The 16,304-nt window shown below is 37.8% G+C and overlaps 1 protein-coding gene across 4 annotated transcripts in view; it reads right to left on the reverse strand.

Annotated features, from left to right (window-relative positions):
* Window positions 1-16,304, reverse strand: part of USP8 (ubiquitin specific peptidase 8) — a 38,650-nt gene that overhangs the window by 20,995 nt on the left and 1,351 nt on the right. For 2 of the 4 annotated variants that reach the window (XM_032123144.1, XM_032123142.1), the window contains exons 2-14: window positions 12,809-12,979; window positions 12,007-12,151; window positions 11,437-11,522; window positions 8,779-8,923; window positions 7,548-7,605; window positions 6,661-6,805; window positions 6,238-6,400; window positions 4,904-5,048; window positions 4,488-4,708; window positions 2,733-3,353; window positions 1,428-1,517; window positions 735-815; window positions 78-340 (exon numbers count right to left, since the gene is read on the reverse strand). In XM_032123144.1, coding sequence (XP_031979035.1) covers window positions 78-340; window positions 735-815; window positions 1,428-1,517; window positions 2,733-3,353; window positions 4,488-4,708; window positions 4,904-5,048; window positions 6,238-6,400; window positions 6,661-6,805; window positions 7,548-7,605; window positions 8,779-8,923; window positions 11,437-11,522; window positions 12,007-12,151; window positions 12,809-12,912 — 2,267 coding nt within the window. In that variant the 5' untranslated portion in view covers window positions 12,913-12,979. The remainder of the gene's footprint in view (window positions 1-77; window positions 341-734; window positions 816-1,427; window positions 1,518-2,732; window positions 3,354-4,487; window positions 4,709-4,903; window positions 5,049-6,237; window positions 6,401-6,660; window positions 6,806-7,547; window positions 7,606-8,778; window positions 8,924-11,436; window positions 11,523-12,006; window positions 12,152-12,808; window positions 12,980-16,304) is intronic. The other 2 variants (XM_032123145.1, XM_032123143.1) reach the window with 2 other exon arrangements.

Here is a 16,304-nt window from a genome sequence, read left to right on the forward strand (position 1 = left end):
AATGAATCAGTTGGTTAAACACAAAGTCCTATGCGCTGTCATACTGCCTGAGTTGTGATCTAACTTATCAAACATACTTATTGTCACGATTGACTGCAGGAGTGACAGGAATTCTTTTCTTCTCTTCCTCCTGAATGGCTTGGGTTATATCTGGGGAAGAGTAGGAGCGCTTCAGCTTGGAGTGTTCTCTCTCCCGTTCAACAGTCACCTTTGGCTTGGCTTTCCGAGTTGGAGGGGTTGATGGAGGAGTGGACGAAGGAGCCATTTCTGGTGGGTACATCTGAACAGTGTTCGTTGGCGAGTGATAGTAACGATAGGTTCCAGTGATATCATCCAGGAACTTGGGGAAAAAAACCCAAATAGCTTCAAACCCAAGTGAAAATCCATCATTAACTTACCTATTTATAAATTACTATGAGAACAGCAAGTGAGTTTTTCAGACATTGGGATGTTAACAGTTGTGACTGGCCTCAATGTTCAATGGATTAAATTTAGTAGAAGGGAGCACTTCCACTGAAATGCCTATTAAACAGCAACTACTTAATACCAGGAACAGCAGATGAACTGTCCTAGTTTCATTACAAATAATATTAAAATTCAGAAAGTAACTGTGTGAAAGTTAAAGGGGAGTAAAAAAATAATGAAACAAGATCTAACTTAGAAATAAGACACAGGACAAATGCAGGACAAAACTACAAAAGACAATTTGATTTTCATATCAGAAGAGGAGTTACCTTTACCCAACCTGCAGGCAGCCCTGGGACTATCCTTCCCATTTCCTCACTTCGTGCTCTCATTAATGGCTCCCGCTGGGACTAATAAACAAAGAGAAAAGTAAGGTATGTACAGTTACCTATGCAGAGCAACAAGCTGCCTGTGACTTCTCTATGGAGTTAGATGATTCAGTGCAAACAGTACAATAAATCCTTGATTACAGACAGAAATACAATGTATTGTAATGGTAATTTAGTATTTTCTATCACTCAATCTAAATAAAACCCATTTGTTGACACATTCCAGAAAAAAAACAAAAAACAAACCAACCATTCAGTCTCATTAAAGTCTCAAAACTTTTTTTTTCCCCTGGAGAATCAGGAAATAATAGGAGTATGTGCTTCTGTTAAACACATATGGCAGAGCTTTTTTCCCTCTCAAAGTAGCACTTGAAGGTGTAGGCATGAGATGACAAATGCATGGAGAATGCTGGTTAATGCCACCAGAATCACATCAAGACTTCTAATGAAAGGTTCAAGTATTTTTTCATATAAATATGGCAAATGAAAAAAAACAAACGAACACTGTAAACATGGCATAGTCTTTTCTTAAGATGATGACTTTAAAAATTGCAATGAGGTGGAATTTAACATAATAATCATAAAGCATCTGTTCTTGATTATTTTGGCTACATACAATACATTTGTATTTACTTTAAGTGTTTCAGTATCTTGTTCAGAATCCTCTCTAAGGGGTCCTGGCTTTTGAGCTCCACTGTCTGGTTGTCCTTTAACCCCCGTTTGCTGCAAAAGATTTTGAGAGAAGGCTTCAATTTCCATCTGGCATGTCAGTAAAGAATGCTGATAAAGCAGAGTTATACTTTCTTTTTAGGTTGTTAAATGCATGTACCACAACAAAGTGGTTAAAGCAGGTAAAAGTTTTTGTTCTTTCTATATACTATAGGCAATTCACTGGAATAGTTTTTGAAACTGAATGTTGTATTGCAATTTGTTCAGAAATAAAGTGCTGAAGTTTCACCTACACTATTTTCCACCCTAAAAGTTGTGGGGTTTACAATTTGTTGTTAAATTTCAGGCTTTTTTTCCCTTTTACTCCTGACTGGTCAAACCTCTCCATGGAAAAGGCAAACAGTGAAGCCAACATGAATTTGATCACAGGCCATCATTTTGGGATTATGTGAAGTTGCTCTGTCACTCAAAAGCTCATGAATGACTGCTAAGTTTGCACAGGAAGATTTATTCTGGCTTTCTTTTGCATTTGGATTAAACAAGCATCAGAATTTGATCAAATAACAACTGCAATTAGAAAAGCAGAGAAAAATATCCTAATGCACGTTCTTGAGAAGTGCTTTTAAAGACATCTGTTCCATTGTTAACTCAGCTTCACAAATGGCTCCTGTTTTATGATCAGATGATTTGTACATTGAGAAATTTCGCAATTTTTTTCAAGAATGAGGAAAGAAAGAACTGTGACACTCCTCCCTTCCCCCCAAGATCTGGAACTGGAACATTTTCAGCAAAAATCCTAGATGAGGGTGTTGCTTTGCTTCCTGTGCCAGGCTACAAAATCCTGTTCTGTCAGCTTTGCTACAGCTGGGGGCACTAAAGGGTTCCTTATGACACCAGTTGTGTCCCTAACATCACACACAGCACCGAGCTGGTACAAGAGATAAAATACCACCAGGCTTCTATTTTTGAAACAGAGGGTTGCAGTCTATGAACCATCATCCCTTCTAGCTCCATGTGAGTGGGAAGTTTTATTATCCTGTGGGGATTTCATGCTGCCCACCTACAAGAAAGAAACAAGCTTGTCTTGGAAAAAAAAAAAAAAATCTATTTTTGTCTTGGTTTTAACTCTCTCCTCTACTTTTATGTAAAAAACGGTCTAAATAAATATCCAATTATGTATTTCAAATTTCTAGATTAAATCTAGACTATTCAGGATGATTTAAGTGCATAACTACTTCACATTTGACAATTATTTTCTTTTTTACTAACCTTGCCTGGAACAGTCACAAAGGTCTGAGATGCATCACCCAGTGCCCGTTTCTGTGTTTCTGGTGTTCGAGTTCCCTTTTCTCTTTCTTCCATGGATATTTTGTCAAACTCAATCCTTTTTGCACCAATGTTTTCTGGTTCATTTTTATTCTGCTTTTTTGCTTCTACTGCTTCTCTGTGTGCTCTTTCTTGTTCTTTTTCCTCCTGTTCTCTTTTTATTTGTTCATCCCTCTCCTTCTGCTCTCTGTCCTCTTTGGATTGCTGTAGCTTTTCTTTGTGTTCCTTTTCCTTCTGTTCTTCTTTTGCTTTTTGTTCTTGTTTTTCTTTTTCTTTTCGTTCTTGTTCCTCTTTTTCTCTCTTGAGCCTCTCTTTCTGTTCCTGTTGTTGCCTTTCCCGCAGTTCCTTTTCCCTCCTGTTTTTCTCCAACAAAGCAGCAGTTTCCGCATGGACCCGGCTTTTTTCTTCTTCTGTCAGAGCACTCCTTGCATCACACACGGGCTTTGTGGAGCGGTCTGGAACTATTCTTCCATTCTCACCAGACTGGCTGTCACTGACTGTACTTGGAGGCTTTGCTCTGTTATCATCGAGGATTTTTAGTGAAGGCTTTTTAGTACGATCCACCTGTAACACGGGGCAGAACACAGTGTAGAACAACAATTCGCCACAGCTACTGCTGCTCCCTTAGCTAAGCTCTTCCTAAGTGAGGTTTATAAGAGAATAAAGATGATACGCAGTTGACTTCTGCCAGAGAGAGTGATGTTTCAATTTCATTGAATCTGCTCATTCAAACTGCTTGTTAGTAAAATTAGGTACTCGTTCCAGATGTGAACTAATAAACAAGCCCTAGAGAACTGTAAGGACAGCGTTATGCACTGATTACCACAACCCTTCATTTCCGAACTTTCAAAGATGAACATCTTAGGGCAATCAGGCAGCCTAATTTGGGCTTGGCTCTCTCAATCATGTGACAAAGCACATGCTTAAGGCAGATCTGCTTGATGGGAAGGGGTATTTAAGAATGGCTTATGTTCAGATCTAGGACAGTAAGTTGTTTTTGATACTGAAGTGAATGGTCTGAAGAAATAAAAGCTCATCTGGTTCAGGGACAAACAGAAATAAGGTCTTTAAGGGTCTCTTGAATGAAATCTATATTAAAAGCTGTATCTAGAAGGGTAAAAGTGGAGAGCTTTTAGACTTGTCTCCTAGGGAAAGTATTATTTTAGTGTAAGAACTCTACAAAGGTGTCTTTACGAAGTTTTATTCACATAAAAGGAAGAAACAAATTCCTATACTTTCACTGCTGGGCCAAGAGTGACAAAGCACCTAAATATTTTATTATTTGAAGGAAGATACCGTGACTGGAAATCAGACCTGTGGAATAACCAAGATAAGCCATGGCTTAACTGTCCTCTCTGTATTTCATCCCATGTGCTTTAACTAGAAAGCTTGCTTATAAACTTTCTGAATTAATGATCAATTGCTGTTCTTAAATTTCTCATGTGCTCATGCAGAAACATTAATGAGAAGTTCTGCTATTCTGTTAAGTGTATTTAGTTTCATAGAATTCTGTAGATCAGTTACCACAACTCCACAGACCACCAATAGTCTCTGTACCAATATACTTGTGTACAAGGCTTAAACAAATGTATTGAGTATAGTATGTTTGCTTGTGGATTTGGAGTTCTGGGTGTGGTGGGTCTCTAACAGATTAACTATATACTAACTGAAAAAAAGGAACAGGTATAAAAAGCTTACCTCAGGGATACTTCTTGTGCTCGACACTGGATTAACTACAAATGAACTGTCAGATTTGGGAACAGCAGCATCCTGTATGTTTGGTTTATTAAGTGATTTTAATCTCTCTTCCAAATTATCTCCCATTTCTTCATTTTCAATTGTTTCTGTTGGACATGGCTTTACAGCAACAACAGGTAGCACAGGAGCTGGCTCTTCCAGAGATGGATATGTAAAATCCACTGCAGGAGGGGGAGAATGGGAGGGAACTGTAAGAGAGTTCTCAAAACAAAACTACAAAAGCAAAATATACGTCCACATTCCAACCCAAAATTTAGTTTTTAGCCAGAGCAAGACTTTCCTAAAAACACCTGAATGAATTAAGGACTCATCCAATAACTACAAATGCTTGGTGGGGTGTCATCCTTTATACTTACAAGAAACAGTCACTGCTTCAGTCCTGCCATGTTGGGGTGGAGTTACTCTAGCATTTGTTGTATACTGGGGAAAACAAAGGAGCCAGTTTTCATAACCTCCCTCTAGAATTAAAGGCTCATTCTGCAGTATGGTTTTGCTTTCCCACTGTATGGAAAAAAAAAGTTTAAAGTTAATTGATTTTTAAAAATAGAAAGGAAACTTTTACAGCTTCATAGTGTTGTTGAAATTTCTGTGCGTAGTCATTAAATTGAGAGATTGTTTTTGAGATTTTTAAACAAGAATTAAAGAGGTTACAAAAATATGGATCCTCTTGGTGTTTGGAGAATGCCCAGCACAGTTGGGTTCCTGGCTCTGCCTGCAACAGGGTGTGAATATTTCCAGTACAGAAAGAACCACTTACTGCTACTTCATATAACAATCCTCCATGCAGAAAAGTATTTTTATTACAATATTTGCTTCAGTTTCTTATCTGGTATGTTTGCTGAGGAATTAGTGATTTAGAAAGCATAATATTAACTTTTTGAAACCCCTTGAGAGTTCAGGCTTCAGACTGCCCTCCTCCTGATGTCCTCAGTATAAGTACATGAACAAGACACAGGGTTTAGAAAATATTTGGTAAAGCAATAAACAGGGAGAACTGCCTGAGCTATCTCTAAACCCCAGTCCTGAATGCCAAGGTAACAAAGATTTGCAGTCCTTCACAAGAACCACCTCTATTAGAGAGGAGGGATAACACAGCCATACTGAGACTGACTTGAAAATGTTGGGCATTTGCTCACTGTGGAGTCTATAAGCTTCCTGCACTGATGAAACTCAAATTAATGTTTATCTAGAAGTTATATTCAATCATGCAGAAAAGTTAACCATGCTCAAAATATTTCTGGAGCCTCCTTCAGTGAAGCCCCTCCATTGTAGGAAGGACCTGGCTGATAGGACTACAAAGCAGCTGCCCTTCTTTGTCTGCCTGAGCAGGTGGCCAGTCAGCTCCGAGGGATAAGGAATTACTTTTGCTAGTACAGGATAGAGGGTGACTGTTTCTGGGAAAGGGTACTCAAAGTACTTTCCCAAATAACTTTGTCAGCAAAGAACTCTAAGTTGATGAGCTGGTTGTTGAGGAGGTGAGTTGAATCATTCTGCTGTTTACCTATTTAACAAATGGTACTTTACTAGAGTACAATGTGAAACTTCAAACTACACTTCTGCTACCAAAACAAGCAGGCTTTGAAAATTCAACCAGCCATTAAGGCCTCCATATACTTTCTAAATACAGGTGCTTCAAGACCTTATTTACTAAGATGAATTAATAAATGAATTAAAATACGAAATTGCCAACCTTAAAAAGTGCATCTTTCAGGCTCTGAAGAGTTGTTCCCAGCTTTAAGTCTTCAGCAGTACTAAACCAGTCTAGCAGTATAACATAATGAAACTGTCCTCTCCTCTTCCATGGATCTCTAGAATCCTCTGGGAGTCTAGCTTCAATCAGATTAGCAGTATCTCTGAAATGTATTAACATGCATTTAAGGATTCATGTACAAGTAACATTTTGTCCAACAATATGTAATCCATAGATGTTTATGTGCTTGGATAAAATAAATATGCATTGTCTTGAAGTCAGTACATGCAAGAACAGAGCTGTGCAGATACCTCTCACTCACTGGCACACAGCAGGGATTCTGACACTAGGTGTACAAGCTTTAAAAGCATATAATTTTTTAGAAAATTAAATATTTCACTATCATTTAACATCATTTCATACCCAGGATGGATAGCTTCTTCTGGGATGCTGATGGATTTTGGAATACAGGATTCCTGATAATCCTTCAATCTTCGAGCATCCATTATAAGCAATTCAGTATTTTTGTCTGACATCATTGCAAACAGTTTCTCAGGTGTGACTGCTCCTTGAAAGAGAGAAGCAATTACAGGTAAGAAGCTACATTATAAATGAAGATAGCTATGAATGGCTATGGTATCTGACTGGTGCAATCAAGACTGCAAAGTGATGAAACAGAACTAAGAAGTCCCACAAAGTCATGGAGGTGAGACATTACAGAATAAACAGTGTCAACCTTTTCCTCCCACTGCTGTAGTGATCAGCACCTGATCTGTTAAATTAGACAATACTGAATATTTCAGTGATAAACAAGTTTAACGTATTGTGGTCTCATTTAAATCAAGCTATATAGGCAAGCATTTGTGAACTACATGCTGCAGATGTTCCTCTTAAGAACTCTAAAGAACATTTTCACATACTTACTACAAGAACAAAAAGCAAAAGGTTGTGAGGGGAGAGGAAAAATTTCGTATCTAACTGAGTAAGCTGTCATACTTCAGCCTTGCATATGAGCTGTAGAGCTGTTTTTATTTTCTAACCTGACCACTTCAGGGCTAGTTCAACTTTAGTTACTGAACAGCTGAAAAACTAACTACAGCCTTCTAAGTTTATGAGAAGTAATGAAGGCTTTAATACAGAGTTTAATTAATTAATGATTAATTTGTTATAACTGAAATGCAGGATACTAGAATTTCATCAAACTATTTTAACTGTAAAATAACTCCTGAGAAGAAGTGCAGCTGTGAGGTGATTAGTGCACAGGCATACAGAAACCTTTTTCACATGTGTGTGAGCATTGCATCTCTTACCACTCAGGCTATCAGACTGATCCTTTCTTTCCAGTGAATGCTTCGTCTCACCATTAATCTGTGTTATAAGGCGAAAAAAAAAAAAGTTTAATATGGAATACTCAGAACCAAGCTGGCCAACAGACAATGACTCTCACTGAGCCTGAAGGAAACTGGTCAGACAGTTAACCCACAGGGAAGAAACACAGCACAAGGGAGCTGCTGCTGAAGATGTGTTGACAAATGTACTCGAAGAGTACCAAGGCTGCTGCCCTGCTGTCCTGGGCTGCAGTGTATTCTATTACCATCCTCATGAGGTGTTGAAATCAGGTGGGGCAGTGTTTCCTTGCCTCCTCCCCCCAGACTATCTTTCAGTTAATTGCCCATCATTGTCCTGCCGCCTGACTCAGAGATAACTCCCTCCGGACTATCTTCTGTTAATAAGCCTAATCAACACTTGGCCTCATGACCCATTACCCCATTGTGAGATGCTCCACCCAGAGGGAGGAACCAAGCATCCCATCGAACACCAGAGACAACCCTTCCCACTGGATTTCCAGAGGGCAGGAGCTACACAGCCACCACTGGACCTCCTGAGGAAGAGCAGACCCCTTTTCTACAGGATCACCGCTTCAGAGGACTGCAGCCAACATTCGACCAGACTGCTACAACAGGGAGTCAGGTTCTATCTTGACTCTGTCAGTTTGAACCACTGTTCTCTTTTTTTTTTTTTTTTCCCCTTTTCTTTAATTTCCCCAATAAATTGTTATTCTGACTTGGTGCCTCCCACTGGTTTGTTCTCAAACTAGTACACCTGCCTAGACATAAAATAGTTAAAAAAGTAATACAGCCTAGGACACCATCATCTACAAGAAGAAATTCTTGAAGTATTTGTAGAGAAATAAGCGTTTCCACACTACTGCTAAAAAGTCAACCTTCTCCTAAAATGGAGACATGTTATTCTTAATATCAGTTTATCACCATTACCTTGGGTTTCTTGCACATGATAATTCTAGCATAAAACAGAATTTGACTTTACCATAAAGTTCAGTCTATCTTATACAAGACTTGGAGGCTGGTAGGACTTCACATATTCCAAAGAAATGTCAAAGAAGGGGTACAGAGAGTGTAAGTTAATTCAAAAAACCCCACCTTGATTCTGAACTGGAAATAGCTACTAGGGGAGACCAAATTCTAGATTGAAACTACACATTTAGACTGAATTAGAGAGTCTGTAAGCATCTTCACTTACCCTTTGGCTTTTTCCTTTGGAATCCACAGCACTTTCTGAGGAGTTTTTGGCTGAGCTCTTTCCATCATCTTTTGGTTCTTGCTTTTTCTGCAGCTCTTGTCTGTCCCTCTCTTCAAGTTTTTTCCGAACTTCAGCTTCCTCATATCTGTTGGGGAAAAAAAGTGCCTTTTTTTCAATATTATGTTTTTGCTTAACCTTAGATTACTAATATCAAAGTCATTAAGTCTTCAGGCAGAAATTTTAAAGGACGTATTTAGAGTTTTAGAAAGTTAAAAGTATTGTCAGTTTTTGTAGTCCAACAAACTCTGTTTTGCTTCCTAACCACATGGTCTTATTTCTCCCACTTTTGGGTTCGTTTTCTTACTGTTAAATCCTGGTTTGAATCCTATTTCATAGCCACTGATTGTAAAGCTAATTTTTTTCTCTAAACCTGAGGTCATGCTTAGCTATGGTATCTCTAAATGCTTTTCATTTTCCAAAGAATAGGGTAGGTACTGGTTACTTACAGGTAAGCTCCAATATATTACAGCAGTCGTCCCAGGTATTTTTTGTTTTGCAGTGGAGCCAGTGAGGAGTAAGTTAGCTCAGTGACCTAAATTTACTTTTTTCTGAGAAGCTGGATCAGAACTATTTATACAGTAGTCTCCTTCAGAATGTAAGTTGACTCCATAAATCCATTATGTGCTCACATGTGTGCCTGGTGCTTGTTTCAAACACTGGGCCTACTGGGAAGCCAATGCAAAGACTGTGAATGCTCAGGAGTTTTGGGGGACTGAGGTTTTTCATACAGCTGTCCTTTTCATAAAGCCTCAGACTTGAAAATTACCCTCCCAGCCTTCTGCCACTGGAAGGACAATCACGGTATTGTAAGCCAGTGATCTCCAGACTACTCTTTTTAGATCACCCACTGGAGGTGTGTATAGTATTCACTTCTGTTTAATACAGCTGAGAAGTTTAAGGGTTACAAGTACCATAAAACAAAAAAAGAATGTGTGACCTAACAATTTGGATGACTGGGCTGTGTTAGTAAGTGCTCATTTTAACCAGATGTTGCGTAATGAGGGTTAAAATACCAATGACAATACAGCTGCATTTCAGTTCAAAAGTACTGTGTTAATAAACTAGATCATTAAATCAAATTCCACCTCCAAGTCTACTGCATTAATTGCCTACTAAGAGGGAGGAGGCAGCATGCCTATAATTTTATTTTTTAAACAGGCTTCTTGATTTGGCAAAGGTGTTGTAAGTTAGAAATGAGCATTTTGTTCCCACTTGGCATTAATGACACTAAAGCATATTTCAGATTTTAGTTTGATTTGGTCAATATGAAATATTTACCCATCAATTTCCCATTTATACTTCTGAAACACATAGCAGGTCATTCATGTAGGTATTCTTGCCCCTATACAAGTGGTGTTTCAGCAGCTCCACTTTTAGTTAACAATTAACATTCAAACTATTTGCTGACCTACTGCCTGGGGAAGAAATTATACAAATAATTTCCTTGAAACTACTTCTGTAGTTACACAGGAGTCATGTTTCATTTCTATTACCTTTGAATATGTACACATTTTGCCAGAGCAGTTACAAGTTACTGTGTCAACTTCAAAACTCTGTTCCTTTCATAAAAAGACATAAGCCATTTAAACAAGTCTCTACATTTTGGGTTTCTCTGATTCTATCAATGTTTACTCTTAGAGTGAATTTGTAGCTCTGTTGAATTGTAAGACTCACCTAAAGAAAGAAAATCTGAAGATTGTTTCATACACAGTATCATGAGACGTCTTTGTGAAGTCCCTCTTTACATACATGTAACTACACTCATGGTTCACCTAAACTGACTTTATAGATTTAGCACTTTGGAGGGCATAAAATATGCTTTGATAAGAATACTTGGGAGGGGTGGGGTGGGACATGACACTTGTGAAGGGAAATGTGCCCAGCTGCAGAGAGAGTTAAAGAGTGAGAAAGAGTCACTAAGGATGCAAGAAGCAGAGAAGGCTGGAAGTAAAAAAAGTACTGTGCCAAATATCACCTAAAGATAGACCCTACCTTACAACTTCTGACTAACACAATTTCATGGCTTGTGGCACAAAGACATAACTTGACAGCTGTCAATCAGGTACCCAAAAGCCCATTAGCATCTGCTCATTTACATACTGGCAGAACTGTGCATTCCATATACATGGATGCAAGTGGCAGAGAAAAGGTGTGGCTAAAGAATCAAAACCTGGCATTTCTTAGTGTAAACTACATCCAGACTAGGAGAACTTTTTAACATATCTGATTATTAGGAACATTCATTAATATATTTGGGTTCAGATGACCTTATGATTAAAAGGTTGAGGAGGAAATTGCTCTTCAGACCTTGTGGTTTCTTTTTATTAGTCAATAAACAAAAAACACTGTCAATAAACCAAAGTTACCAGGAATTAGCACACAATACATAAAGTGACAAGTTATTGGCGTGTGTGGCAATGAAAATTATCTCTAGTAAAAGACTTCTGGGAACAAATTTAAGCTTTTAAGAGTTTCAGGTACCTATGGTTTACTCAAGTGCAACTGCTTACTACTAAATGGTATGAACACCTGCACTTGGCACAGGTACAGGCTCCAGGTATAAGGAACAATGTCTTAGCCATCAACTGTATTACATACCTGAGTTTAAGGCTGTCTGACAGAATTTCAGCTTCATCAAGAGCTTTTTTTAAATTTGTAGGTCCCAGAATTGAATGAAAATAATCCTAAAATGACAAGCATCACATCACATAGATATATAGTTTAACAGTGCCTACTTCTATGCATGTCAAGAGTCACTAATGTATGGAGAGTTGGTATTATAATGATAATAATGCCAACAAAAGGAACTGGTTTGAATCAAAGTATTTTCCTTTCAAACATGAGTTCGTAAGTAAAATTGTTTTATAGCACTAATAAATAAAGACTAGGCAAGGCAACTTCACCAAAACAGTCTGACTGGGAAAAATTATGGGAATACTTTTCCACGAAAAAATATTCACAGATCTGACAATTTATATAGTTCATACATTAAAAGAAAATTGAAAATACAGTTAACACCAGACTTGTTAAAAAACAGGAAAGAAAAAATAGCACCGTGAGACAGTTCACCTAATACCAGTGTGATCCTCTGAATGTGTATTAGTGTAATTCTCTCTACTTCTCATACTTTGACCAATGCAGAAGAGATTAGTCAGAAAGCTTTTATACCTGTTGCTGCTTAAAATCAGGTCTCTTTCTAATAAGGTTATAGACAGCTGCATATTTCATATACAGGATGTAAGCTTTTTCTTCATCTCCGTCCAATCTGCTTTCCTCTGCTGCCTTGAAAATCTTAAGGGCACTCTGCACATAACTGAAACCAAGAGAAGAGGAGTAAAGCACATGATTGTTGACTTGTCCTCAAACACCTTTTCATTACAAGATGCCATCTTAAGTGTTTACAGACTTCACCCATATATTAAGCATTTGATTTTACCAGCTTAATGTAAAGCTTTCATTAAATATGAATTGCAATCATGTTCCTCCACATAATGTTTATCCTTGCTAGTTTGTTTACCAGCCTTATTTAAAATCATCCATAATTAAATACCATCGTGAGATATGGAAAAAGGTACTGTTCCCTTCTAAGAATAACTTTTTTTTTCTAGGAAAAAGTAATTTATAGTAAGAAAAAATTGAATCATTGATTGTCTAAAAATACTAGAGGCAAAGCATTCAGACACTTGCTAAAGGCTTTATCATTTTTACGGATTTGCATTTATGTAGCCTTTCCTCAAAGTATGTGGATTTTCACGGGCACTGTGCTCTAAGTCATGTTTTGGCAGTATGCTAAGTAACCTTCTGAAGGCAGTAAGCATATCCAGTGTGACAGTTGAGATCCATACCTAGGACTGTCGAAGACTTTATATCTTGCAGAAATAATGGAGGAAATTTAGATCCACAACAAGTTTGTTCTGGATCCACTAATATTTTAACCATTAATTCAAAATCAATTGTAACATATATATACCTTTTTGTACTTGTCTTTTCAGGTTTTACTTCTGTCTTCTTGTTGAGATCTTTCAAGGAAGTAGAGAGATATAGCTCCTTAGGTACAGATGCCACAGCAGGCATGTTAATGTTGTTACTTATGTCCCTTCTAGGATGTTACAACTTCTTAGAAGTCTCTATCAATATTTTCCTGGAAGAGGAAAAAAGGGTAGGAAGAGCCTAATTATATTCCAATTACTTTTAATACAGTAGTTATAGTTGCCTGTGTGGGTTTATGACCTAACTTATCACACCTTATGTGAGCTGGCAAACAGAGTGTCTGAACAATTAACAGTATAAATTAATCCTCCCAAAGTGACAGAATTATTTAAAATCACTTTAGGTAATTTACCAAGAACATCCAGCAATATGTTGCTAACAGAAGAATAAAGAAAGAAAAAGCTGACTCAAGAATGCTCAAATCATCATATCCAGCAAATTTATTCTACTGAAATGCCAACAAGCATACTATCAGAAATTAGCTGACTTGTCTGTACTCTGCAAATACGCACTACCCCTTGGAAAATTTACTTCTAATGTCTTGCTAAGAGATAAGCTGAGAACAGGAAGGCTGCTACCATTTAAAGTCAACTTGAAATTTCTTGGACATCCTGTAGGTCTTCAACTCCTTGGTGGCATTGACTTTGTGCTTTCATTTGAAAGTGCTCTGCAGGTAGCCATGAAATAGTTGAGCAGAGTTTGGTCACAAGGGACTATTACATCATGTTATCTGAGATAGGGAAGTCCGTGAAGTCTCCTGCAGACAGCCTAACAAAAGCTCTTCGTATCTAGTGCACAGTAAGCTATTTTAGCCTTGGGGGTGGCAGGGGAGGAACTGAGCTCCCTCATAAGCAAGTGGTGGGACATTCAGACGTGAGCAATACTGAAGAAATTAAGGGGGACTCCTTCGAAGGAAAACACTCAAACGATATAAGCAAGTAAGTTATTTCCCAGCAGAGAAAAACCACATGGCTTTTGACAAGATGAAGGTAGAGCATTTCCCTTTCACTCTCAAGGTGATGATCACCATGACAAGTGTGACCAAAAAAACCAGTTTCACCCAACCAAATCCATCTGTAGCTGACTGCCACACCAAATGAGGTGGTCCCAATTTCCTTCCCTCTTTCTCATGCTGGTCTGGTACTTCTCCAATCTCTTACTGAGCCAATTCAGGCTGCTGAAGAGGCAGAAAGGCTACACAGCTTGTGCAAGGGCAGCAGTTGGCATGTGCAGTCAAGAATGAGAAGCGAAGGTGGGAATGGGATCCCTTCCCAAGGCTCAGAGCTGTTGTACTCCTTGAAGTTACTACTGCACAGAGTTACTACTAATTTAACTGTTGTTGGTCTAGGAACTGGTTATCAAACAAAGACACTAAGTTAACACAAACCTTTGGTTTAAGGTCTGGTATGCCAAGGTCAGACTAAACAATTATCTAGCAAAATAACTTACTGCTTGAACACAGATGCTGTACTTGCTAATTTCCAATTAGGTATCAGCTTTTTAAAACGGAAAAGTTTGTTAAAAATCCCTTTAGGAGACGCATTTCCAGATAATTCTATAAAGTAAATAATAAAGTCCTCAAATACTATCTTTAATACATAAAATTAAAAACATATCCCATACCCCACTCATCTTACAACACTGTCTTTCCTATATAATGTGTCATATATTCAGTTTTAACTTTCAGGGAGATACTTAAGTGCTGAAAATAAGGCAGATAATTCATCAGAACTGCATTCAGTAGAAACAAAACACAGACACCCCCCTGCCCCAAAGAAGACCTTTCCAGTACAAAAGCCTTTTAGCCTAAAACAAAGACATACTTTTTGCAACCTCATAAAGAAAGGCTTCACTCTTATTAAGATTTTAGTATTGCTTGTCTCATTCTACCTTCAGAGCATGTCTTTACCTGGCTTTTTTTTTTTTTCTCTGTGGAACTGTAAATAGACTTTCCTTTGAAGCTTTAAGTCCTTTCCAAATATATCTTCAATGTTTGTTATGTAACCAGTATTTTCTTAATCTTAAGTGGCAGCATTTGGTTGTGTTCTGACAGAATATTGTAACTAAATACGCAATGTGAATAAGATATGCACACAGCATTAGAGGGCTGTGTGCATATGAGCAAAAAAAGCCCCAAGATTATGTGGAAGATGAACCATTTAATGATGTCAGTAAATTCTCAAGTGTTGCTGACACACCTTGAAAAGGGCAGATCTTCTGGAACATCATCCATACAAATGAAGAACTAGAGAATAAAAGCCAGCTCTGAGCTTTGGCCTGAAACAAAAATTCTTTCCACGTTTTCCTACGGTCACTAAGTTGTAACTGCAGGTCTTTAAACTGCCACACAAGTTCACTGCTGAACTTCTGTTTTCTGATTAAAAGAAATTTCTGTACCTTTTTTTAAAAACATGAGCTTCTAACCACAGTATCTGATGAATGAAGTATTACTCTTTGACTTCCCACAGCACCACAATTCACACAATATGCTGCAGTGAAATGAGCAAGAATGGCTAAGGAATAACATTTTCTAGATTTTTAAAAAAATCAAATTCTCAACCACACAATCGAAATACACACTGCATATGTCACAAGTTGATATGAGATTTCAGCTGCAGTTTCTAACTCATTCTTCTACACAGAATCTTAACTTTGGATCTGTAACTAACACTTTCAGGTTTATGCATCAAAAATCCCCTAACTGGATTTTAGTTACTACAGACTGACCATTGTTGACTGCCAGTTGACTGCTCAGTCTTAGCTCATAAGGACCCTTAAAACTTCTTAAGCTTCTACTAAATTTTAAGATGTGCTTTACCTCAATTTCTCCTTATACTCAAATGAATATGGTTTATTTCCTTCCTCTTTGAGCAAGCTTTGGGAAGACTGTGATTTCAGAATCCAAATCAGATCCTTCATAAATAAATATTACCATCTGATTTTGAACACAGTTTTCTGCAGATATTCAATTCCTAACTGGCCTAGTCTCAGTGGAGGAATCCACCAAAGCAAGTTGCACAAATACAGTTTGGAACTAGCCAACATAAAAACCGGATCATAAAACCATGAATACAAGGGACTGAAGAAGTTGTAACAGCTAAACCTACTATTAATCAACCCTATGAGGAATGAGAAACAACCTATTTCAGGTTCGTCAACTTTTTTCTTAAAAATTAAGATCAAACTCAAAATCTGGAACCTTTTCTACCCCCAGCTGAAGTATTATCTCAGGCTCCTTTTTCATACCTATGAGTGCTGAAAACCAGGCCAATATCCCAAAAATATAAGTGAAGTCATGCTTTTATGTTTATGGGCATTTGACACACTTACAATGGATAACTTTACCGTGACAGGGAAACATACCTGTTGGTAACAGGTTTTTCAACATCTAATTATCATGCCAGTTTTACTAAGGATATGAGTAAGCTTTAAGTGGAATGACCACAGCAAGAACAATGCACAGAAGCAGTTACATT

This window comes from Corvus moneduloides, chromosome 13 (assembly GCF_009650955.1).
Source record: "Corvus moneduloides isolate bCorMon1 chromosome 13, bCorMon1.pri, whole genome shotgun sequence".
NCBI lineage: Eukaryota > Metazoa > Chordata > Aves > Passeriformes > Corvidae > Corvus > Corvus moneduloides.